Here is a 27105-nt window from a genome sequence, read left to right on the forward strand (position 1 = left end):
ACAGACGTGGTTCCCGAGCTGCATGAATCCCGTGGCCACGCAGGGAAATTTAAAATGTAGGGGGAGAAAGGCTCTTGAGTGCCCGTAAACTATCTGATAATGATTTCAATTAGGTCGCCTGCCAGTTGGGTCGCTGCCGCACCGGCAAACGTGCCCATGGGAAAGGCGCACGGGGGCGGGATGACGGCAGGTTCCCGACCGGCTCCCAATTTTTTTCAACTTTCCCACCTGACCGGCTTCCATTCCCACCCGCTACCACCCCGGAAAATTCCGGCCATAGTCTTCATGAAGGCGTGTTTGGAGTGTAATTTACATCTTTTATAAACATTTGATTTTGTTTAATAATACTCCTGTGAAGGACCTTGAGATGTTTTACTATGTTAAAGGCGCTATATAAATGCAAGTAGTTATATCAAACAATTTTTCTTGATTAGTGGTCCTTAATTGCATAGGTTTATGAGATGGAAGTGCAATTTGTGCATTAGCACAGAAAAGGTTTTTGTGATGGGGGGCAATAGGATTTTATCCCTGGAACTGTTTTGTGCTGTCAAAAGTGGATTTGTTTTGTGGATGAATGCAGTGCCTTTTTGTGAGGACGGCGAGCCTGAAAGCCTGGGTTTGCAAGTCATGTAAGAATGTAGGAAAGTGCAGCCTGTGCGCCAAAGCTTTTTGTGACTAAGTTTCATTGTATATGCCACACTCTAGCATTCGCTGAACTGCTGTCAAATCAGTTTGAATTTGTTTCACGCATGAATTGGTTTCACACAAATTGGATAAGCAAACTTAGGAGGCAGGGTGTTGATATACAATTGTTGTCCTGTTGATCACACTTGCAATTCCTTATAGCTTGTGTTTTTGATCTTGATTGTCCTGTTGAAGAGCTAGTGAGTAAAATGATTTCCAATATTGATTATAACCAATGAGCAGATTTTACACCTTCAAGAAACCATGCTGACAAGACAATTTCTTTAAAACGTTGCAGTGATGCCATAATGTAACGAATGAACTGGGAGAAAAGAATAGGCGATGGACATTGGGAAAAGATTGTTGAACAATGGAACACGCATATATGGCTTTATATATTCTGGAAATTGACATTAAAATATTCTATATATAATGTATTTTATTGTTTTTCTCAGTTAATTTTGTGGATTTAATAATTCATATTTAATTAGTATCTATCAAGCATGATTTATATGTTAAATCATAGAATTTTACATACACTCAGCCCCATTACCTGCCCTGTTCCCTTTTCCACTTCCCTCTTATAGAGCTGTTACAAATTCTGCTTCCACTGTTTCTGGTAGGGCATTCCACGTTTGGAAAAAAAAAACCTCTGCGTGAAAAAAATTCTCCTAACTTCTGCCTTTGCTCTTAACTCAAAATGATGTCTTCTAATAACTGACTCACTGATTTGTGCAAATAGTTTTTCCCTGTTTACCACACCAGAGTGCCTCATCATTTTTCACATCTCTATCAGATCTCGAAGCCTTTTCTTTCCGAGTTTCTCCAGTCTCTCATAACTGGCCTCTTCTCCTTGCTGCCATCTTAGTAGATCTATTTTATGCCATGTCCTTGACATTCTTCCTAAAATGGGGTCTCCAAAACTTGATACACTATTGTAACTGTGGCCAAATCAATGATTTCTACAAGTTTAGCATTACCTCTTTGCTTTGTACTGTCACTAATGATAAAAACTAGGATCGTATATGCTGTTTTTTTCCTTAGCTTTATCAACTTGTCCTTCCAAAAGTGTCTGGTCTTACATTTCAGGAGAAAGAATATCACTGTTCACATTTCTGTATTAAAATTTATCCAACAACTATATGCCCAATCCGCAATCCTATCTGTTCTCCTGAAGTGACTTGCAGTTCTTCAATTTATTCATTTGGCTAACTGGCTATCCATTCTACCACGTTTTCTTTAATATTGTGCAGCTTAATTTTATCAGCAAGCTTCCCATGCATGCCCTTTTTAATGACTTTTAAAATTTACAACACCCGCTGCATTGTCTTTATCAGTACATGCCTTTATTTTATCAAAGAACTATTAAATTTGCCAGGCACAATTTGCCTTTTACACATCTGTGCTGGCCATGTCTTTCTAAATGAGTATTAATTTTATCCTGTATTACGGCCTGTAAAAGCTTACCCACAGGTGTTGGGCTAGTATCCAGTTTATTTTTTTCTTCATTCTTGGACAGAGGTGTAACATTTGTAATCTTTCGGTCCTCTGGTGCAACATTTCTATCCAAGGATATTTGAAAGACTTTTTTTTACTTCATCATTCGGAGTTGAGTTTCACCAACATTTTCAGCAATACTTCCTTATCTATAATTATCCCATCTAATTTTTCAGCTCCTCTATGTATCCTTTGTGTGAAAACCAAGACAAAGCACTCGTGACCATTCTTTCACCCTCCATTAAATTGTCTTTTTGTCTCTAATTGTCACATTATCCTTTTTAACTTTGTGTTGATAAAATCCTTTCCTATTTCCCTTTATGTTCCTTGCCAGTCTTTCTTCATGCTCCCTCTTGCCTTTCTGATCTTTTTTGCTTCCCCTTTATATTTTCTATCCTCAGCTTTATTTTCTTTTGTATTCGTCCTACATTTGTCCTATGCCTAGATTTGTGATGTTTTTAACAAAACTGTCCAGGAAGTTTTTTTAATGATTTAAAAAAGACTATCTCCTGATACTTTAAAGACAGTGTCTCATCATTTGGTTCTCTTTACAAAAAAATCATATATGACTAGAAAGCATTGAAGCATTCTTTTTGTTCCATCCATTTCTGTCTGTTTGAAAAATCTTATTTAAACAGTGTACACGATTGCACTGGGCACATTAGCTGGAGGATTTACTGAGCCCAACTATTGGCTAAATTCGTAGTGGTACGATCCAAAACCACGAAGATGACTCGGCACCTGCTGTGCCTGTTAAATAAGATCATTTGCATTGTCAGCTTAGTAACCTTTACAAACCAGAAATACTCATGATGCCGTTAGTACGTGCTGTTTACAAAAATCTGCTATTTAAGGTTGAAAGGAATACTAATTTTGTAAGTTTTGTCTTTCAGTTCAAAGATGTTGATGCAGGAAAAATCCTCAAGGCTATGTTGACATATGTTTGGCCAAAGGATAGACCTGATCTCCGTGCCAGGGTGGCTGTATCTCTTGGTCTTTTAGGTGGGGCGAAGGTCAGTAAATTGTGCTCAAATTTTTAAAATATGCTGTGTTTGTAGCTTTTTTTATTGCAGTTTGGTTTTGAGCATTTTATTGTGCAGTCCAATAGATTTATATTTGAAAATGTGCTTTTTTGTGAATGTACAAATTTTTCTATAATGCCTTTTACTTTAATGTAATTTCATATTTTAGTAATCCTGTGTAAGAAAAAAGCTTGATCTTGTATTTTTTATGGATTTAAATTGAGGGAATGTATTCCCATTGTTCATAAGGAAGCCATAATGAGGCTTGTTTTGCACAAGGGATTATTTTACACATTGGTGGAGTTGTGTAAAAAAGCTGTTTTTAAAGTGGTAAAAAGTATAATTACAAGTGATCCAGTTCTACAACTAGATAAATTGTGTTCTGTGTTCACTTCATGGTCTTGCTGTTTGCATTTGATCAGCTTAGTAATATGAGGATCAAGTGAATGGATATGGTGGGGAGGGGGAAAAGGGCACTCGATTCTCTAACTACTGACTTGGCATGGGTGAGAAGAAAATAGAGTTCAAAATGGAAGAAATAGTAACTTCTGAAAATGAAAGCTAAAGAAAGTGAGCACTTTAAAGTAATGTCAATTTTGGGGAGAACAGCAACTCGAGGAGAATTGTGCTGCTTCTGTTTTCCTGCAGAAACCTTTGCTCGAAATCCTGCTTTAAATTTCGTGATTTTTACCCAGCTGGTCATGCTATGTATTCTCTAACACAATACCAGTGACCTCTATAGTTGATGCACAAGAATACAAGTTATAAGTTCAAGTTCTGTAACCAAAGGAATTGTTGAGGTGTACTGAACCGAGAAAGGGAGGATAGGTGTCCTGCTGTTGATTTTGACCCAGTGTAACTCCATCCTTCCCCCCAAGTTACTGATGGAGTTTGGTGTGGAGGTTGAATTTTCTGGTCTCCCGAGAATTAGTTGAGCAGTATTGGCATCTGCTGTTGACGAGTATTGGCCTAGATTACCTTGTTCTCCTGAAGTACATTGTGCAAGATCAGATGCAAGAGGATGAAAAGGTTGAGGGGGACAAATGTAGATAACCACTTCAATTCAAAACTTGCCACAGAAATAGGTTTTTCTGCAAAAGTTCCGTCAGACGCAAAGCCAAGGTAAAGAAAATAATTTGTGGGCGAGTCACCCCAAGACAGTCTATTGTACCTCCTAGAGACAAAAATGTTGGAAATACACAGTGTGGTTTACCAACATCTGAAAGAGAGACAGGTGAATGTTTCAAGTGGATACCTTTCATCACAACCCTAACAGTCTATCCAAAATATTAACCTTTTTCAGATGCTGACTAATCTGCCATGTATTTTCAGCATTTGCCTGTGTATTTATTTTGATCTTGCTAACTGCGTATGTGATGGAGCTCACTGGTTCTAAATGCAAGTTGTCTACTTGCCCTCTCAGCCAAGTACTTACTGGTGTGTGGTTGTAGGGTGGGAGAAAGGGGAGCAGAACCAAGAGGGGTATGATTTTTTTCTCTCGAAAAAAGAAGTAACTTTTAACCTGTGTGTTTGCATTCAACAACATAAAGTTTCTAAATTTTAATTATTTATTAGTAGATAGTGTACTAAATTTGCTAAGCTTGTCTTGATCAAAGTAGGAATTCTATCTAAAACCTGCAGTCTCTCCAGTTATTGCTGTAACCTCTTTCCGTGCCTTCTTGGTAAAACACAATGTTTTTCATTAAAGAGGTCTTCCAAAATCATGCTGATATTTTATTTACAGTTATCAAATGTAATTATGAAATTAACTGTATACCCTGTGCCCTGAAATACGAACTTTATTCATTTGGGAACATAATTTACATAATATCCACATGACTGCATTGCCCCTAAGCAATTTGATAGTCTATCTTTGTGGAATAAATCTCATTATACAGCACAGTGTGGTATTCTCTGTTCTACACATGTATGGATTTTTTTTATTACAAATTCTGCAGTGATCTTAATTTTAAATGCTAACCTGAATTGATAATGTGTAGCTTTTGAAACTTATTTTTAGTGTCATCCTGATGCAATGTGTTTTGTTTTTAACTTGATATCTATATTAAAAAAACAGCCTCTTCCATTGAAAGTGTATCACATGATTTCAGCACGTGATGTAATTTTCCTCATCTGTTTCTATGGAAGCTCGCTCTCTTGTGTATAATTTTGCTTTAAGTATGCGTTTAGCAATCTATACACACAGTATGCTTTCTAATCTGTTAATTGTTCAACTAAACAAGTTGACTACCGTATAACCATCAGCTAGAGTTAAATTTCATCATTTGGATCGGATAATCGAACCAACAATCCAACTGCCTGAATGGCTTCTTCACATTCCCTATCATCAGTTTATGGCAGTGGTAGTCTTTAGATTTTCTAGAGATTAGCCCTTAGCAAACTTGCTATTTGGCATCCATTCCATTGAGCAGTCATAGGATGGTGACCAAACTTGGGTTCAGTGCTGCTCCCTCTTTTATTTCATGTCCAGCAGTGTGAGGCTGGGCTAGCTCAGGCTGCATTTAACAGCTGAATGGAACCCATTAAAATAAAACTTATCAATTTGATGTCGTTTTTTCCCTTTATGCAGTATTGCCTGGCCTTCACTCAGCTACTGTCCAGGGTAGTCATGTTTAAAATTAGGAACTTGCCATATTTGGAACTGCGGGTACAGACTCTTATTGCATCACTCTGGTGAAATGTGTTGGAACATTTGTGTGTGGTCCTTGGGCAAGGCATTGTTTGGGACTGTGATTATTAGTAAAGATGATGAGTACTGTTGGATGGAAGAGGCAACCTAACTTGAAGCTTGCAGGATGTGCTGCTACTGTGTAGTTTTCCACTATTTTTGATTTATTTTTCTAATCTTTCTCTATATTTGGCTTTTTGTTTGGTTATATAGGGGGAGAAATTCATTATGGCCCTGTTTGAGGTGCTAACTTTTAAAAGTTGAAAAAATTAGCGGCAGGCGCTAATGTTTCTCAACTTTAAAATAATTCGGTTTTGCGCTCCAGGAAGGAAGTGGAGTGCTAAATCAAGTGCTCCACTTCCTTCTTGGAGTGCAGCAGGCGGGGCGGTAGGTGTGCAGCGCTGCCGCGTTGGAAGGCTCCTTCCCTCCCTCAAAGGGAAGGGCCATCGCTGCAGGCTCTGCAAGGGAAAGCAACTTACTTGGTCCCCAACGGCAGCCGCGATTCAGCCCGATGCACTGCAGCAGAGTGCTGGGCTGATCGAGCGCTGGGGGGGTGGGGGGGGAGCAAAAAAAAAAAAGAGAGTGAGCATTTGATTTTTTTTCAGTACCTCGGCCGCCTCGCCTTTAAGTATCGCCCCCGAAGCGCCCGGCTTCCCGATGAACACTCCTGCAGCTGCCGGTGTTGTCGTCCGGCGATGCTGCAGGGGGCGAAACCAAAGTTCGGGTCCGAGCGCAACCGGGGCAAACCTCCTGCTGAATTTAGCGGGAGGCGATATTCTCGCCGGGCCCGGGCAGTAAGTGCTTAGCGCCCCGTTATTGCCCACCGGAGGCACAAAGATACCCAATTTCTCCCCCATATTATTTACATAGAATTTTACAGCACAGAAACAGGCTATTCAGCCCAGCAGGTCTATGCCGATCTTTATGGTCCACACAAGCCGCCTTCCACCTTACTTCATCTCGCCCTATCCTTCTACCGCATGTACTTATCTAGCTTCCCCTTAAGGGCATAATTTCTCTCCTATTTTTGCCTTTTTTTTTGGTCTTTTCTCTCTTTTATTTATGATTCCTGAGAAGTTGGAAGGAATATGAAGGCCCAGGTTGCCAACAAGTGTTGTTCAGGAAGGGCTTTTAAGTAATGTTGCCTACTCAGTAAGTCAGTTAACTAGTGCAAACTTGACAAGGAATGTGTCCACATTTCTTTTTGAAAATGACTTTTCTAAGGATCTGAGACAACTAATAATTCCTAGATTGCTTGGACAAATCCCAGTCTGCAACATTTTCCAATAATTCTACATCCCTGTATTCCCAAGAGTGCTTATTTTTGTTTTACTTTTTAAGTCGTGCTTTAAGTTTTGTTCATAACCTCCTATCAAAAGAAGTGGGTGTAAACATAGCAAGAAAATGAGTCAGACACCTGTACTTGTGGCTTATTGGGCAACTCCTATCACAGGCTGCATCTGCACAATGTGATTACATGGAGTTATTTTCTTTCTTCCATAGCCCTCCCGAGGTTTAATTTGTTCTGGCACCATTACAGAATTGATGAATACGTGCACTTTATATTAAAAAAAAAAGGAAAAATCCACACCTGCAATTTTCTGATTTTCTGAAGTCAGGCAGACTGAGGGAGGGCTAATTAAACACATAATTTCTCTTCTATTTATTCTTTCCTCTTTTGGGTCTCTTCTCTATTGTTTGATTCCTGAGAAGTTGGAAGGTATCTGAAGGCGGTTAGTGGAAATGGGAGAGTCCCAGGTCAACCTAATGCTGCTCTTGTGCATCTACTAGTGACTAGATATGGAATGGCATCAGCAGAGGCCTGTAATGTGTCAGGATGGTGAAGGTTACAATTTTTGACCTGATTTCAAAAAAAGACCAGTTAGGTACCTGCATCAAGCTGTAATATTGGTTTGATGAGAAGTGAGCTTTGTTTTTTTTTCTTAAAGTAAAATACAGGAAACTTTCTGGTATCCGACACTGACGGGACCGAGCTGTTGCCGTTCCATCAAAACTGCCGGAGAAACCAGCGCTAATGTTAAAACATACGGAGCTTCTGAGCTCCGTGTGAAGCAACAAACCCTGTTGCTTAGCAACAGCTTCAAAACAGTCGGCGTAGCTTGCAAGCATTTTTGTAGCTAAGCAACAGCTTCAGCTAGACCTTGCAGAGCCACGACTGGAGAAAAAAAGCAACGAGAAGTAAAAAAAACTTATCTGAACCGACTCCTGAATTTTGCCGGTGGATAGAGCTTTCCGGACATTTAACCTCCGGTTAAACGAAAGTTTCCTGTAATACAGACCTGCATTGTAAATTTAATGAATGTGTTCTTTCTATTAAAACAGGACAACTGTGAGGTGCAGCTGTGTTCTTTAATACATATTAAAGAAGATGCTGCTGTCAGGCTCTTTGTTGTTAAAAGCAGACATGTAAATACAGTGAAGTAATGATAATACCAGCATCAGCTGCCAGCTATTAGATGTTGCAGTGAATTAAATCTTTACTGCCAACTTTTTACAGCACCAAGGACTTGACATTTCAAAGTGCCTCCAGGACCTTTATTCAGGAAGCTGTAAATCAGTCAAATTATTCACTAGGTATAGTGTTCAACCTTTCGTAATGTTTGTTCTCGTGTCTTTGCAGCTCATGAATATAATGGTTCCCTTCATGTTTAAATATGCAGTAGATGAACTCAACCAAATGTCAGGTAGTGTTTTGAACCTGAATGATGCAACAAGTACAGTCATCACCATGGCAACGACTGTCCTCATTGGCTGTAAGTAAAATATTTTAATTTGCTTGACAGATGCTGACTTTCTTAAGCCAGTGCATGTTGCAGTGAGTAGCAAACATTTCTGGCAAAAGAATTGCAGGGATTTTTTTTCCCTTTGCATAAATTTATATTGTAATGTGTATGAGGTTGTTACTGTAGTGATTTTGCTGTGAGTTTGCAGATTATTATATCAAAATACATCATGTAAATCAGTGTTTCTATTGCAAGAGAATAAAGCGAGACGTGTATGGCGGGAAACTCAGAGTCTGAAGGAACAATAGATTTGAAACTTAAAATGTGCTCTCAAACATAAATACTGTAAATCAATTTATTGGAAGAGTGGATCCTCAGCCTGCTTCATCATGGTGACTCATTGTCTTGTTTGATTAGCTGTCGCAATAAAAGCCCTAATCGTGTCATAGAAGCATACAGCACACAGTCTGTGTGGAGTTTGCACATTCTCCCCGTGTTTGCGTGGGTTTCCTCCGGGTGCTCCGGTTTCCTCCCACAGTCCAAAGATGTGCGGGTTAGGTTGATTGGCCATGATAAAAAATTGGCCCTTAGTGTTAGGGGGGATTAAATACGTGGGGTTACGGGGATAGGGCTTGGGTGGGATGGCTGTCGATGTAGGGACCGGGTGCTAGGGTTTGGATGATCAGCCATGATCTCGTTGAATGGCGGAGCAGGCTCGAAGGGCCGAATGGCCTACTCCTGCTCCTAGTTTCTATAGGAGGCGGCCATTTGGCCCATCGTGCCTGTGCCGGCTCTTTGAACGAGCTATCCATCAGTCCCATTCCCCTGCTCTTTCCCCAGAGCCCTGCAACTTTTTCCTCTGTCAAATGGACACAGACAGAAATGGATTAAAAACTGGGTAATAATAACATGGACAATTGGAATGGGCGGAATGCACGTACAACACCTGGCATGAGACTATAGCAGCATTACATACGCCCCTCCCTATCTCTCCTCCTCCAGCCCCACAACGCCCGAGATGTCTGCACTCCTTCAATTCTGGCATCTTGTGCATCCCTGATTTTAATTGTTCGACCATTGGTGGCTGTGCCTTCAGCTGCCAAGGCCCTAAGCTCTGGATTTCCCTCCATAAATCGCTCCACCTCGCTACCTCTCCTTCCTCCTTTAAGACGCTCCTTAAAACCTACTTCTTTGACCAAGCTTTTGGTCATCTGCCCTAATTTCTCCTTATGTGGCTCAGTGTCAAATTTTGTTTTACAACGCTCCTGTAAAGCACCTTGGGATGTTTTACAACCTTAAAGGCGCTATATAAAGGCAAGTTGTCGTTCAAATTACATAGAATGTACAGCACAGAAACAGGCCATTCTGCAGGTTTCCCTTTGCTCTAGTGCGGGATCATTTTATTCATATGGAATCATCAAAAAGCTTGACCAGATGTCTTTTGTGCCAATTATACCTTTGTTTTGACTGATCTCTTAGTATTTGTCATTGGGTTTTTTTCTCGCTGACTATATCTCTCCTCTCTTGAGAGACTTGCCCTCTTGCTGAGATAGTTACTCAGATGCCTGTTGCCCTCCAATACCTTGCCTAAGTAGCCATTATTCATGTGAGAGTATTGGCAGGTTATTCCAATAACAGGATGCTTCATAACAGAGCTGTGCCCTATCCTTAGTCAACATCCACGTGCACTTCTCGCAGGGCTCGCTGGACAGCGATCAACATCAGAAATCCTTTCCAGTACACTCTCTTTCTTTCTCTCCCCTCCCAAAGCTGGCAGCGCTGAGGCCATTTGTAATGCCCTCACAGCCCAACTGAGATCAACTAACTTATAGGGTGATGAAATTTGGGACCCTTCTAGTCTGTATGGCTCAGCATTCACTGGATCAACTTGCTGAGCCATCAGGAAAATAATGATTGTGCTGTATTTTTGCTAAAATGTGAAATGCAATGTATGTGTAACAAAGACATAAATAACTTAAATCATTAACTTTTTTTGTCCAGTGTTATAATTTGATTAAAATTTAAACTTTCTTAATGTAGAAAGTAGCTTTGAAATGTTGGTGTGTTTTACAAAGGCAATTTGAATCTCCAATTCCTTTACAGATGGTATTTCGAGGGTTTGTGCAGCTGCCTTCAATGAGCTCAGGAATGCTGTCTTCGGCAAAGTAGCTCAAAGTTCTATCAGGCGAATAGCCAAAAACGTTTTCCTCCACCTGCACAATTTAGATTTGGGTTTCCACCTCAGCAGGCAGACAGGCGCACTTTCAAAAGCCATAGACAGAGGGACCAGAGGAATCAGTTTTGTGCTGAGTGCCTTGGTGTTTAATCTGGGTCCCACCATGTTTGAAGTACTGCTTGTCAGTAGCATTTTGGTAAGTAATATATTTGTTGAATTGCTTTTGGTATTTTGGTAGATACAATGGTCCATGGGATGTTCAGCCATTAATCTACAACTGAATTGTAGAGCAGAAATCTCTTTGGGGAAGATGAGAAAATATTCTGTTTTGTCAATTTTCTTTACATCCTCAGCCATTGTGTACTACCTTCAGGCAAGAGGGTGCGCAGGAAATCATCTCCTGCGTCTTCTGCCAGTATTGCTGTAATATTTTTGATCACGGAAACCAAGGTGAAAAGTACAGGGTCCATAAGTCAGGTGCTACCAAGGTTGAAAAGTGAAGACTAGCTAAATCAGAAATTAGGGAACGTATGACTTTGAGATTTAATTTTTAGAAACCAAGATTATAGGAGGAAGGAAAGATTGAGTGAGGTAAGGAATTCCGTAGTCTTGAGGTCATAGCAAAGAATGAGTTAAAGTAGATTGTGATGATTCTTAATTTCAATACAATAATAATGTAAGGGGGAAGAAGAAGAGAGGATAGCATATTCAGAGCTTTTAAAGAATGAGAGAAAAGCTCAATAAATTGACAATAACAGTATTGATTAAAATAGAGGGTGATATAGATTGCAGTGGAGAGAGAGGAATTGGCTAGAAGTTTGAGCGATTTCCTATCTCAAAAAATAGCTTTTTCTTGGATCCCTCCAAGAATGCAAGAAAAATTTTAGGACAGTTGTGGCCCGGTATGGGAGTAATATTCTAGTCTTGGACAATTAAACGTTGATACCAAAAATGTTAGGCATAAACAAGGAACCAAGCTTCTTAAAATCAGCTTTATAAATGGAATTTGCTGTCAGAAAAGATAGTGAGACCAATGTAATAAATAAAGAACCAAGGGTAGAGGTGGTAAGACTGGCTGTTATTGGCAGCCAGGTGACATGTAAGGATGGGCTCGGGTGACTTCCTTTTCTTCCCAGGTGTAGATGTTGCTTGGTCAAAGTTGGAAATTCACCACAAAAGGAATTGCGTGCTTGAACCAATGCCCTACACCACCGTCCATTCATGTTGACACATGCTATACAATATCTGGGAAATTAGTCAGTGATTGAGGAAACTTGAATGTGATTACTTTCATGGTGTGGAGGGCAGCTTTTTTAAAAGATGTAAAAGTGTGCCAATGTTTAAAAGTATGTTTACTTGAGATGATACGAAGTATTTTATATTAGGTTGTGACGGTAGTGCTTTACCACTTGATCTACTGTCCCAGTGATCAAGGTCACTCTGCTTCTCAACTAAACCATTGTGAGACAGAAAAATTCTCAGTTTCAGGAAAGGCAGATAAAACTGATGGGAAAGATTAATACAGTGGTAACTCAAGCCTGAGGTTGGTCAACATGTTTTCATGATAGTCAATCCATGGCATGCAACTAAATTTTGATTTTGATATGTATACTGTCTTAGAACTACAGGAAACTTTGTGCTATCAGGCACCGACTGGACCGAGCTGTTGCCGTCCCATCAAAACTGCCGGACAAACCAGCGCTAATGTTGAAACATACGGAGATTTTGAGCTCCGTATCTGGCAACAAACCCACAGCTTCTAAACAGTCGACCGTACCTTGCAAGCGTCTCTGTAGCTTAGCAACAGCTTCAGCGAGACCTTGCAGAGCCTGACTGGTGGGAAAAAAAAAGCAACGGGAAAAAAAAAAACCTAACGAAACGGCTCCTGATTTTTGCCGGTGGCTCGAGCATTCCATAAGAACATAAGAAGTAGGAGCAGGAGTAGGTCATATGGCCCCTCGGGCCTGCTCCGCCATTCAATAGGATCATGGCTGATCCGAATCTAGACTCGCGTCCACTTCCCTGCCCTCTCCCCGTAACCCCTAATTCCCTTGTCTGCTAGGAAACTGTCTATCTCTCTTTTAAATTTATTTAATGTTGCAGCTTCCACAGCTCTCTGGGGTAGCAAATTCCATGGATTTACTACCCTCTGAGTGAAGAAGTTTCTCCTCATCTCAGTTTTGAAAGGGCAGCCCCTTATTCTAAGATTATGCCCCCTAGTTCTAGTCTCACCCATCAGTGGAAACATCCTCACTGCATCCACCCGATCAAGACCCCTCACAATCTTATATGTTTCGATAAGATCGCCTCTCATTCTTCTGAACTCCAATGAGTAGAGGCCCAACCTACTCAACCTTTCCTCATACGTCAACCCCCTCATCTCTGGAATCAACCGAGTGAACCTTCTCTGAACCGCCTCGAGAGCAAGTATATCTTAAATATGGAAACCAAAACTGCACGCAGTATTCCAGGTGTGGCCTCACCAATACCCTGTATAACTGCAGCAAGACCTCCCTGTTTTTATACTCCATCCCCCTTGCAATAAAAGCCAAGATTCCATTGGCCTTCCTGCTGCACCTGCATACTAACTTTTTGTGTTTCATGCACCAGGACCCCCAGATCCCTTTGTAATGTAGCACTTTGCAGTTTCTCTCCATTTAGATAATAACTTGCTCTTTGATTTTTTTCTGCCAAAGTGCATAACCTCACACTTTCCAACATTATATTCCATCTGCCAAATCTCTGCCCACTCACTTAGCCTGTCTATGCCCTTTTGCAGGTTTTTTATGTCCTCCTCACTCACTGCTTTCCCTCCCATCTTTGTATCGTCAGCAAACTTGGATACGTTGCACTCGGTCCCTTCCTCCAAATTGTTAATATAGATTGTAAAGAGTTGGGGTCCCAGCACTGACCCCTGCGGAACACCACTAGTTACTGATTGCCATCCTGAGAATGAACCATTTATCCCAACTCTTTGTTTTCTGTTAGATAGCCAATCTTCCACCCATGCCAGTATATGACCCCCAATCCCGTGATTTTTTTATCTTGATCAGTAATCTTTTGTGTGGAACCTTGTCAAATGCCTTTTGGAAGTCCAGATACACTACATCCACTGGTTCCCCTTTATCCACCCTGTATGTTACATCCTCAGAGAATTCGAGCAAATTTGTCAAACATGACTTCCCCTTCATAAAAACCATGCTGACTCTGTCCTATTAAATTATGTTTATCCAAATGCTCTGTTACTGTTTCCTTAATAATGGACTCCAACATTTTGCCAACCACAGATGTTAGGCTAACTGGTCTACAGTTTCCAGCTTTTTGTCTACTTCCCTTCTTAAATAAGGGTGTTACATTAGCAGTTTTCCAATCTGCCGGGACCTTTCCTGACTCCAGGGAGTTTTGGAAAATAATCACCAATGCATCCACGATCCCTACCGCCACTTCTCTCAAGACCCTAGGATGTAGGCCATCAAGTCCAGGGGATTTATCCGCCTTAAGTCCCATTATTTTACCGAGTACCATCTCCTTAGTGGTTTTAATCGTGTTTAGCTCCTCCCCCCCCCCCCATTGCCCCCTGTTTGTCCAGTGTTGGGATATTCTTAGTGTCCTCTACTGTAAAGACTGATACAAAATATTTGTTCAGCGTCTTTGCCATCTCCATGTTCTCCACCACTAGTTTCCCGGTCTCATCGTCTAAGGGACCAACGTTCACTTTAGCCACCCTTTTACTTTTTATATAGCTGTAGAAACTCTTGCTATCTGTTTTTATATTTTTTGCTAGTTTACTTTCATAATCTATCTTCCCTTTCTTAATCTATCTTCCCTTTCTTAATTAATCTTTTAGTTATTGTTTGCTGGCTTTTAAATGCTTCCCAATCTTCTATCCTCCCACTAGATTTGGCTACTTTATATGCCCTTGTTTTCAGTCGGATACTATACTTTATTACTTTACTAAGCCACGGATGGCTGTCTTTTCTTTTACTCCCCTTTTTCCTCAGTGGAATATATTTATCTTGAAAGATGTGAAATATCTCCTTGAATGTAGACCACTGCTCTTGTAGCACTGTTGCCTCACAGCGCCAGGGACCCGGGTTCAAATCCGGCCTCGGGTGACTGTGAGGAGTTTGCACATTCTCCCCGTGTTTGCGTGGGTTTCCTCCGGGTGCTCCGGTTTCCTCCCACAGTCCAAAGATGTGCGGGTTAGGTTGATTGGCCATGATAAAAATTGGCCCTTAGTGTTAGGGGGTATTAAATACGTGGGGTTACGGGGATAGGGCTTGTGTGGGGATGGCTGTCGGTGTAGGGACCGGGTGCTAGGGTTTGGATGATCAGCCATGATCTCGTTGAATGGCGGAGCAGGCTCGAAGGGCCAAATGGCCTACTCCTGCTCCTATCTTCTATGTTTCTATGTACCGTCTTACACTTTAATCTGTTTTCCCAGTCCACTTTAGTCAATTCTACTCTCATACCTTCATAGTCTCCTTTATTTAAGCTCAGTATGCTGGTTTGAGATCCAACCCGCTTACCCTCAAACTGAATTTGGAATTCAACCATATTATGGTCACTCATTCCAAGGGGATCCTTTACTAGGACATTTTTTATTAATCCTGTCTCATTACACAGGACCAGATCTAAGATTGCCTGCCCCCTGGTTGGTTCAGTTACATACTGCTCAAGGAACCCGTCCCTAATACACTCTATGAACTCTTCCTCAAGGCTGCCATGCCCAATTTGATTAGTCCAGTCAATATGAAAGTTAAAATCCCCCATGATTATAGCTGTTCCCTTATTACAAGCCCCAACTATTTCCTGATTTATACTCCGACCAACAGAGTTGCAACTGTTAGGAGGCCTTTTGACTACGCCCACTAGTGACTTTTTCCCCTTATTATTCCTTATCTCCACCCAAACTGTTCACTATCCTGATCCTTTGACCCAATATCATTTCTGACTATTGCAGTGATTCCATCCTTGACTAACATAGCAACCCCACCTCCCTTTCCTTCCTGTCTGTCCTTCCTAATTGTCAAATACCCTTGTATGTTTAGTTCCCAGTCATGATCATCTTGCAGCCATGTTTCCGTAATGGCCACCAGATCATACCCATGTGTAGTTATTTGTACCATCAACTCGTCTAATTTGTTACGAATGCTGTGTGCATTCAGATAAAGAACTTTCAAATATGTTTTCTGACAATTTATTCCTGCTTTTACCCCTTTTACTACTTTACCTTTATCATTATACATTCTGTCCCTTCCTGACATGCTCTGGTTTTTAATTCCCCCACTGCTACCTTGCTCTATTGCGTTCTCCGCTGTCATTTTTATTTTTCGCTCTCTTAAAACCTCCCCCCCACTAATTAGTTTAAAGCCCTCTCTACAGCCCTAGTTACTCGATTCGCCAGGATTCTAGTCCCAGCACTGGCCAAGTGAAGTCCGTCCCAACGGAACAGCTCTCTCCTGTCCCAGTACTGATGCCAGTGTCCCAAGAAGCAAAACCCATTTCTCCCACACCAGTCTTTGAGCCACGCATTTAACACTCTAATTTTATTTACCCTAGCCAAATTTGCACGTGGCTCAGGAGGTAATCCAGAGATTATTACCCTTGTGGTTCTGCTTTTTAATTTGGCCCCTAGCTGCTCAAACTCCCTCAGCAGAACCTCTTTCCTTGTCCTATCTATGTCGTTGGTACCAACATGGACCACGACAACTGGATCCTCCCCCTCCCACTCCAAGTTTCTCTCCAGCCCAGAGGAGATGTCCTTAACCCTGGCACCGGGCAGGCAACACAGCCTTCGGGACTCTCTCTCTCGGCTGCAAAGAATTCTATCTATCCCCCTAACGATACTATCCCCTACCACTACAACATTTCTTTTAACCCCCCCCCCCCCCACTTGAATGGCCCCCTGCTCCACGGTGCTGTGGCCAGGTTGCTCATCCTCCCCGCAGTCCCCGTTCCCATCCTCACAGGGAGTAAGAGCCTCAAACCTGTTGGACAAGAGCAAGGGCTGCTGCTCCTCCAACACTACCTCCTGGATCCCCGTACCTGCCTCACTTCTAGTCACACCATCCTGTCCCTGGCTACGGACTATATCTGAATTAATTACTCTAATTGGCGTGACTACTTCCTGAAACAGAGTCCAGGTAACTCTCCCCCTCCCTGATGTCTCTCGGTGTATGAAGCTCGGACTCCAGCTCATCAACACGGAGCCGGAATTCCTCGAGCAGCCAGCGCTTACTACAAATGTGATCACCGTGAGCATCAATGGTGTTCACCAGCTCCCACATATTGCAGCAGCAACACATCACCTGCTCTCCCATTCTATGTAATTAATTAAATTTATTAATATTTTTAAATACCCTCTGCCCCGATTTTAGATGATAAATATCTCACCATCGAAACTATAAACCACAGAGTTTAAGATTAAAAAGAGAGAAATACTCACCAACCAATCACTTACCTGCTTTCTGGTGACGTCACACTTCGATTATTTTTTACCCCTCTCCTTCCCTTTGAGTTCCGAGTTCGGAGATTAGTACGCCTTACCTGGTCTCTGGAGCCTTTTATAGCCCCGCTCTGCCGCTCGAGTTTCCCGCCGACGCTCTGAGGCCTTACCTGTTCTCTGGAGCCTTTTATAGCAAAGTTTCCTGTATTGTGCAGTCAATAACAATTTGTATTACAGGTAGTTGTCTTAAAAGGAAGAAAGATCTTGCATTTATATAACACCTAATCACACCCTTTGACAGTCCCAAAGCGCTTTTCAGCCAATGGATTGAATGAAGATATGTTTTTTAAAAAAGCTAGACGTGCAATTTATTGACTGTTTCTCTCACTATCTATAATTAACATTGAAATAGAGCCTAGTGTCTAATAAGAGTTTATTCGTAAACACAGCGGACCAAATCAAGGTTGATGTTGCAATACATAATTCATGTTCACATACACAAATCTGCACTTGCCCAAAGTTGGTTGTTTTTATCATAAATGCAGCATATGCTAACACTTTTGACTACTGCAGATACTAAATTCCGAGCTGGAAAGTTTTCACTTTTAATGTTTCTTTCTTACAGTATTATAAATGTGGTGGACAGTATGCATTAATAACCCTGGGGACTTTGGCTGGGTATTCAGCTTTTACTATTGGCATCACACAGTGGAGGTACTGTAGAAAAGTTAAATTTGTTGATTTTCTCAGTTTTCTTCGTACACACCAGTGTCGTGTTATGGCGACTTACAACGTCAGTGTAATTTCTTATTTGCAGGACTCGATTCAGGATCGAAATGAACAAAGCTGATAATGATGCAGGCAATGCTGCAATAGACTCACTCCTGAATTATGAGACTGTGAAGGTACGGTGCGCTGAATTCTGTATGTTTTAGATTCTGGATGGTCTTGTATCAAAAGCAAATTTTTTTTTCCAGCTTTAAGATTATACAATTTAGGTTGTTACTCTGATCCTCCCCTCTTTTCAAATTACAGCTCTCGGTACTGCAGAAGTGTTGTAAAATAACTGACCCCATTTCCTGTAGCATAAGCATTGTTTTGCATTTCATTTGGTTCCCTTATGAACTCTGAGCTATATAGATTATGTATTTCAAAGTTTAGTATCTATTTTTGGACAGTCTTAACAGTGTTGAGACAATCCAGTTGTGGCAAGTGTGGTTGTTACGGTTGCTTCAGAATCAATGACTGGTTGGGATGCAAAAGCTATCTTGCAAGGGTGAATTTGGTAGTCTCGTTATTAGTGTTAATTTGTTGCCAGACTGATGGATGGAAATGCCAGCCTTGCTGCAAGCTACCTTTGACCAAATGTTGATATAGCATTGGCAGAGACCTGCGTCTAGACAGTTGAGCTTTCTCTTTGAACAAGGTTCACTGGTAGAAATGCTAGTTGGTCTCAGCTGGGGCACTGGCAGGAAGGGAACAATTTGCCTCAGTGCCCCTAGGTTGGGGAGGAGAAAATGAGCCAGGGTTCCCTGCACCTGATTGTAATTGTAATCCAGTGAACTCTGTTGAAGGTGGGCGTTGGATGACAACAAAATTGGTCTTGGCTGTGATGCCCCCTGTGGTTAAATAGCCTGCCAACGCACACATGAAAAATGGCCACTTTGGAGAGCTAACAGAGGTTGTCTGGCATCCATGGAAACATAGCCTGGCAAGGAGCCAATGCCTTCAGAAGAACAACAGAGCAGAAAATTGTGGAAAAGGTGGGAATAATTTCAGAGTGTATATCACTGGGGAGAGGCACTACGTTCTGAAGAAAATTCTTCAAATATTTACACTTTATAAATGTGTGCTTTCTAACGTGTAACCTGTTTGCTCTAAATTTAAAAGGTAAATTCTTATTATGCAAAACCAGTTCTCTCGATTGATGAAAAAGAGTACCATAGTTTAACATTTTTATTACAGTATTTCAACAACGAGAAGTATGAAGCAGAGAAATATGATGGGTACTTGAAGACTTATGAAGATGCATCTCTGAAGACTACCTCGAGCCTCGCAGCACTGAACTTTGGTCAGAATCTTATCTTTAGCTTTGGCCTGACGGGGATCATGTTGCTTGCAAGTCAAGGAATCCTGGCAGGTACTGCAGTTAAACTGGTGAATATGTTTAAAGCTTTATAGCCTCCAATGTTGGGTGGGATATCCTTTCATGTAACGTTCTTCTCTTCCCGCTATCAGTTTATATGTTTTGAGCAGTAATCCTACTTTCTGCTATAAGATGCAATTTGTGTAACTCATTGACCCTGCTGGAGAACCCACTGTGTTGGGTCTCGGGCAATAGCTGCTCAACATCCATGCTGTGGCTCTGTTTGTAGGAGCATAGATGTGCATTAAGGACCTGGAAGGATGCTGCCCTGCGCTTCTCGAGGACTAGTGACTCACTGACCGAATTGTGTGCGCGCCAGTAGAGTGGCTGTCCTCCAGGCATAAGACCCAATGTGGTAGGTCACGAGTATCCAGCAGGCTGCTGGCAAGTGAAGCAATTTGAGTGCTCCTAACAAGCAGAAGAATAATTTCTTTATTTCATGAATCATATGGGGTAGATTATTTAGGAATACTTTGACATATCTTCCCTTCTCCCCTCCCATTATCCCCTTTATCAATTCTGGAAAATAGAATTCATTGAATAATATATTTTTAGATGTACAGGTACTGTGTTTCATTTTATCAGCCAATCCAAAAGAAAAGATTATTGGCTGCATCAGCAGGAATGAACCTGCAACTGATCTGAAAATCTAGTGAACTCATATCTACTAAATGGCCATAGCATCAGGGTTTTGGCTTGCAATGCAAAAATTCCTGATGTAAGCGTGTCTCTTTGCTCTACCCAATATGGTGACCGGTTCATTTCAATAACAAGAGTTTGAAAAGTGATCAAGTCAAATCTTTTATACAAGATTGCAGTTTTTGACTGTAATCACTCACCTTGTCCTCCTTGACCAGATGACCATGTCCCTTTATAAAAAATAAAAAAAAAATATGATCCAAATGAAGTGGAGAAAAATTGGTATAATAGAAAATTGATGTGCTTTAAAGTGTCAAATTTTGAATTAATCATATAGTTAAAACATTAGCTGTTACAGTTTAGCCATATGGCATTAAAAAAAGGTGCAGCATTTTGAATTGGAGATCTGGCCACTATTTTGTCTCCTTTCACTGCCCTGCCATCTCCATATTTGTATATCCTTTAGTAAGGATGGTCCAGAAGCAGTCACTGACTCTCCAAAGCCTTTCCACCACCTAAAAGGCACAAGTCAGGAGTGTGATGGAATACATTCCTTTTGCCTGGATGGGTGATGCTGCAACAACACCCAAGAAGCTCAACACCATCCAGGACAAAGTAATCCACTTGATTGGCACCTCATCCACTAGCTTAAACATCCACTACCATCGTGCCCTGGCTGCAATGTGAACTATCTATAGGATGCACTGCAGCAACATGCCACGACTTCTTCGGCAGTACTTCCCAAACCTGTGACTTCCACCACCTTGAAGGACAAAAGCAGCGGATGTATGGGAATGCCATCACCTCCAAGTCACACACCATCCCAATTTGGACATATATTGCTGTACTTTGATGATCGCTGGGTCAAATCCTGGAACTCCCCACCTAACAGTGCTGTGGGAGCACCTTCACCACATGTACCCCATTCAAGAAGGCGGCCCACCACCACCTTGAGAGCAGCTAGGGATGGGCAATACATGCCAGAATGGCAGCGACGCCCATATCCCAAGAATGAATGGGGATAAAAACTGTTGTGTATGTACCTTTTAAGGGAATAATTGGTCTCAGACTGCAGTACCGGCAGTGACCACCCCTGTATAAAAGGCCCTAGCAGGCTTCTGTAGTTTCAGTTTCCAGGTTGTCTCCATTCAGTAAAGACTTGTTATAATCAACTCCTGCAGTCCGTGTCTCAATTATACATGGACATAATACTGGCGACGAGTAAGAAACGAACTTACCTGCAACTCGGCAGCACCTCAGACGACGTTATTGAAGGTCGAAGCCAGAAGAAAGAAAAAAAAATAGTAATCCAAAGAAACTCGAGAAACGGGCGTTGACCGTGGGCAACTGCCCTCCAAATCATTGAATTGAAAAGTGCAGGAGAGACTGTCGAGAGCCGGGCTTTGTTCTCCAGTCTGTGGTTTCCCAGCTAATCGGGCTGGTGGCAGGTAGTGCACTGATCCTTCCTGGGCTGCGGCGGGCTAGAGCTCGATCGGGTGGCTCTGCAACGGGGCCGGGCAGCGAGTCGGGAAGCAAAGAGAGAGAGAGAGGGTGGAGCACACAGGGCGCGGCCGGTGCTTCGAAGCCGGGCAGCGTTCGGACCTAAGAAGAGGGAGGGAAGTGTCCCAGAGGGTCCGCTCCACGACGGGAACGGTTCTTCAATTAACGGAGCAAATATTGAAGCGCGATAGAAAAATAAAAATACCGCGGAGAGCGGCGTTGGCAGCAGTGATCGGGGAGGCGTGAAGACCATAGGGCGTCGCCATTACAGGATAGTAAAATAAATATAATCGCCAGCAACAGCGTTGGCAGCGGCGGGAAAGCGCGGGAGGCGCCATCTTAACTCGGGGAAGAAGGAAAAGCGCGGGAGGCGCCATTTTGATCCATCGGGGACGAAGGCAAAGCGCGGGAGGCGCCATCTTAGATTTTCAAGATGCCAAAGACTGGCGATATCACTGCCTTCGATAATGCAATAGAAGACTGGACCACGTATGTGGAAAGAGTCGAGGTATATTGCGAGGCAAACGAAATAGCCGATGAGAAAAAGGCATCGGTATTGCTAAATTTAATGGGCGCAAGAACGTACGGCCTATTGCGGGACCTGATTACTCCAGCCAAACCGAAGGCGAAGAGTTTTAACGAAATTGTTGCTATCCCACAGGAACACCTAAATCCTACACCGCTGCTGATAGCAGAAAGATTTAAATTCCACAGGAGAAATCAGCATAAAAATGAGAGCAATGCTGATTACCTTACGGAACTACGCAAGCTATCAAAGCACTGCCAGTTCGGAGCAGGACTGGCAGATACCTTACGGGACAAATTTGTCTGTGGACTCCTGAGTGAAGGAACCCAGCGAGGTTACTCTCCGAGAAAGAGCTGACGCTAGATAAGGCTTTCAGCGTGGCAGTATCTTACGAAGCAGCAGCAAGGGGAGCTGCGGAAATACAACAAAAGCCACAGGAATACGGCACCCACGAAATGACACGGGGATTTGCAAAATGTTATCGCTGCGGCAGAACAAACCATGACCAGAAGGACTGCTGGTCTAAGGACAAAATATGCAGGCAATGCGGAAAGATGGGACACATTGCACGAGTTTGCAGGTCTGGGAAGAAGACCAACGACAACAAAAAGGCTACTAAGGAACCGTACAGGAAAGTACAAAAGATGACGGACAGTAGTTCCGAAGACCAGATGAGCGATAGTGAATCCGGGAACAAGAGACTAAGCTGTCTCAAACTTCACAACGTAATCGCAAAAGAGGATCACCGAACCATTTGGGTCACCCTCACGATAGCAGGGTCCCAAGTCAAAATGGAATTGGATACAGGATCAGCTCTAACTGTCATGAATCGACGAGACTACGAGCGGCTATTCTCACACATACCCTTGAGAGAGACATCCATTGTCTTGAGGATGTATACGGGGCAAAAAGTATACCCCAGAGGAAAAATAAGGGTGCCTGTCGAATACAACGGCAAGAAAATACGGAAATTGTATCTCTACATTCTGCAAGATGGTGGACCACCGTTATTGGGACGTGAATGGATCAGAAAGATAAGTTTAGATTGGCACTCCATTCAGGCACTGACGGTGGCTGGTAAAAAGGATGACGACGTCACTCCTGGACGATTGTCAACAATCTTAGCTGACGCCAAAGAGGTATTTCAACAAGAACTGGGCACTCTTAAAGGCATAACCGCCTCGATAAAAATAGAGGAGAATGCAATTCCCAAGTTTTTCAAAGCAAGACCGGTACCATATGCAATTCGCCCAGCCGTCGAGGCAGAGCTGGAGAATCTGCCGAAGGCAGGCGTGTTATCTAAGGCAGACTGGAGCGAGTGGGCGACACCCATTGTTCCTGTCATGAAGAAAACGTTAAACAATAAGTCTGAGGAGCCAAGGAAGGTTCGCATCTGTGGGGACTTCAAGGTGACTGTGAACCCAGTCCTTCACACAGTACAATATCCTCTTCCAAGGATAGAAGATATCTTCGCCTCACTATCTGGAGGGAAGCGTTTTACAAAAATTGACCTACCGCAAGCATATTTGCAGATGGAGGTTGAAGAATCCTCTAGGAAGTATCTCACGATAAACACTCGCAAAGATCTTTACCAGTATAATCGACTGGTATTCGGAGTAGCATCAGCTCCGGCGATATGGCAAAGAGCGATGGAACAAGCCCTGCAAGGGATTCCGGGGACTCCGTGTTACTTGGACGATATCCTAGTGACAGGTGAAGATGACAATGAACACCTTGCCAACCTAGACCAGTTGCTCACTAGACTACATGAACATGGGCTACGAGCCAATCGCCCCAAGTGCGAGTTTTTTAAGAAACATATCGTATTGTGGCCACGTGATTGATGAAGAGGGGTTACATAAGTCCCCTGACAAAATTGAAGCGGTAGTTAAGGCTCCAGCGCCTGAAAATGTGTCGCAACTGAGGTAATTCCTCGGATTGGTGAATTACTACCATAAGTTTTTGCCGAATTTGTCCACAATTCTGCATCCACTGAACGCCCTACTACGAACGGGAGTAGCATGGAAATGGAGCAATGAATGTGTAATACCCACTGGAAATGTTATGTACGCTAAGTATGGTTATCAATCTTTAACTTAGACACTGTATTATCATTGTTATAAATCCCTGGGTTAAAGTTGCCCATGTGAAGGTACGGCAAGAACTTTTAAGGACACAATGTGACGAAGAGCATACTTTCCATAATTCTGCACCAGTATCAACTGTTGCAGACAGTGAGGCTGCGCAGTCTCCAGGCAGAAACCCCAGGAGGAAGGGGTGGAGTCAGGTTTTTCGAGCGGGAAAAAAAGCTGCAGAGAGCGACTGGAAGAGAAGAGGGCAGGAGCTCTGAAAAGAGGGCTCAGGAGACAAATGGCTGCCGCATCCCGTCCCGGGCTTCCAAACTCGGCCGCCGCCCTTCGTATTAGTAGCACTGCATCCTGAACTGGCTGGCTGCAAGTCACCAGTACCGGGGGATCGTCATCTGAACCCAGATCTGCAAAGTAGAGGTCTGGGGAGAGCTGCTTGCCTCGTGCTGATGGGGATCTACTTGGAAAAGCTGGAGAGAGAGAGTCACCAACTCCAGCTGCTGCTGTGTGCTCTGCATCCAGAACTCCAAGTGGGATTCAGTGATGGTGAAGAGAATTCAACGAAGGGGTTCGGAGTCGTAAGTCTTGCAGACATTATACATAGCATGAGCTCCAACTTAAGCGCGCCAACGAAAGAGTGCACTCGAATTTGGACACAGGGACAGATTCTCCTTTGAATCCATGTAAATGGAGAATGTATGTTTATTATGTCTAGATTCATTCTAATGCATGCAAATGTCTAATTTAGCTCATTGACCTGTAATCTTCTTATACTGTCTGATGTTAAAACTATAAAGTAAGATAATTAGAATTAAGCCATTGTAGTAGTGATCTCCTTACTGGACTATAGAATACTGTCTACAACAGAGACCACATCTCACATATATCTAGAGAACCGAGAAAGGGGTTACAAATGTAAGCGGGCCTTTCAGAAGAGTAAAGACCTAATCACTTCAAGAGAAGTATTGGCTCACTACAACCCATCACTACCGATAAGACTGGCGTGTGATGCGTCTCCCAATGGCATTGGGGCGGTACTGTCACAAATTCCTTGATGGTTCAGAGAGGCCGATAGCTTTTGCATCACGCTCGTTAACTTCAGCCGAGCGTAACTACGCCCAGATTGACAGAGAGGCCCTCAGCCTGGTGTGGGGGGTGAAGAAGTTCAATCACTACCTGCACGGTCAGAAATTTACTCTACGAACTGATCATCAACCTCTTGTCTCCATTTTCAACCCTAAGAAGGGCGTACCGATAATGACGGCACAACGGCTACAGAGGTGGTCCCTGTTCCTAGGGGCACACCAATATGACATCGAGTACAAAGGAACTAAACAGCATGGGAATGCTGATGGATTGTTGCGCCTACCGTTGCCGACGGTGGAAGAGGAACTGGCAGTGGATCCAGTGGAGTTATTCCACTCGACTATAGTCGAATGTCTCCCTGTGACGAATGCAAACATAGAAAAGGAAACACGAAATGACCCGACACTCTCCAGGGTCTATGATTTAACGGTGAAGGGATGGCCAGCACATGGCGAACCACTGTTGCCAGCATTCTTGCCGAGAAGAGAACAGCTGTCAGTGTGCAGAGGAACCTTGATGTGTGGATCCAGAGTAGTAATTCCACCCAAATTGAAGGATAGAGTGCTCAATGAGCTTCATGAGGGTCATCTGGGAGGGGTAAAAATGAAGAACTTTGCCAGAGCGTTTGTGTGGTGGCCGGGAATCGATAGAGAAATCAAAGAGATGACCAAGAGCTGTACTGGATGCCAGAAGGTCCAAAACGCCCCACCACAAGCCCCTCTACATCCATGGGAGTGGCCCTCATCTCCATGGCAAAGGGTGCACATTGATTTTGCTGGTCCCTTTATGGACTCGATGTTTTTAATTGTGGTGGATGCACATTCAAAGTGGCCAGAGGTAATAAAAATGTCCTCAACCACCACAGAAAAAACTATCACAGTCTTACGAACCATATTCGCCAGGAATGGGCTGCCTGAACAGATTTGCTCTGACAATGGACCACAGTTTGTGTCTGAAGAGTTCCGGAGGTTCTTAAAGAACAATGGTGTTAAGCATTACACATCCACCCCATATCATCCAGCCACTAATGGATTGGCCGAGAGGTTTGTTCAAACATTCAAGAAGGCTATCAAGGCAATGTGTAATGAAGATATACCCCTACAACACAAGGTGGATAACTTCTTGTTTGCATACCGGAATGCGACACATGCGGTTACCAACCAAACTCCAGCCATGATGTTCTTCAATCGAAGACTACGATGCCGCTTGGATTTGGTTAAGCCAAACGTCAGAAGAGATGTGGAGAACAGGCAGTTTCAGAATATGAATGAAAGGCCTACCAGGAGTTTTAAGAGAGGTCAACCAGTTTTGGCCCAGGACTACCGCACAGAGAAATGGCAGTCAGGAACGATCTGTACATGGCAAGGACCTCTAATGTATACCGTGGACGTTGGAGAGAGCATTGTAAGACGCCATGCTGACCAGATTCTAGAATCACTGGAAAACGTCAACTCCACACCACGATCTGATACACCTGGCGATGAAACCGAGTACCAATTGCATCTACCTCCGAATCGGTGATATTGGAAGCAGACGAACCAAACAACGACATTGATCCCGACTCAACCTTGCCAGAAGAACCTGATACCCCAAAGAGGCGTTATCCAGACAGAATCAGGAAGCCTCCTCAAAGACTGAACTTATAATTGCTTAACTTCAACCAATGTATCTAGCAACCGTAATTGTAATTAGTTATTATTTAGTTGTTAAATGAATGTTATGTACTGTTTATCTAAAAGGGGAGGAATTGTTGTGTATGTACCTTTAAGGGAATAACTGGTCTGAGACTGCAGTACCAGCAGTGACCACCCCTGTATAAAAGGCCCTAGCAGGCTTCTGTAGTTTCAGTTTCCAGGTTGTC

General features: G+C 42.7%; 1 protein-coding gene across 1 annotated transcript in view; it reads left to right on the forward strand.

The window, feature by feature from the left end:
• abcb7 (ATP-binding cassette, sub-family B (MDR/TAP), member 7) overlaps nucleotides 1–27105 on the forward strand; it is an 86166-nt gene that overhangs the window by 22764 nt on the left and 36297 nt on the right. Inside the window, exons 4-9 of the mRNA XM_086000416.1 lie at nucleotides 3075–3194; nucleotides 8534–8666; nucleotides 10740–11008; nucleotides 17886–17974; nucleotides 18078–18165; nucleotides 19226–19400. Of these exons, the coding sequence (XP_085856542.1) occupies nucleotides 3075–3194; nucleotides 8534–8666; nucleotides 10740–11008; nucleotides 17886–17974; nucleotides 18078–18165; nucleotides 19226–19400 (874 nt within the window). The remainder of the gene's footprint in view (nucleotides 1–3074; nucleotides 3195–8533; nucleotides 8667–10739; nucleotides 11009–17885; nucleotides 17975–18077; nucleotides 18166–19225; nucleotides 19401–27105) is intronic.

Source organism: Somniosus microcephalus, chromosome 1 (assembly GCF_052327205.1).
Source record: "Somniosus microcephalus isolate GS21.2 chromosome 1, FLI_Smic_1.0, whole genome shotgun sequence".
NCBI classification, from domain to species: Eukaryota; Metazoa; Chordata; class Chondrichthyes; order Squaliformes; family Somniosidae; genus Somniosus; species Somniosus microcephalus.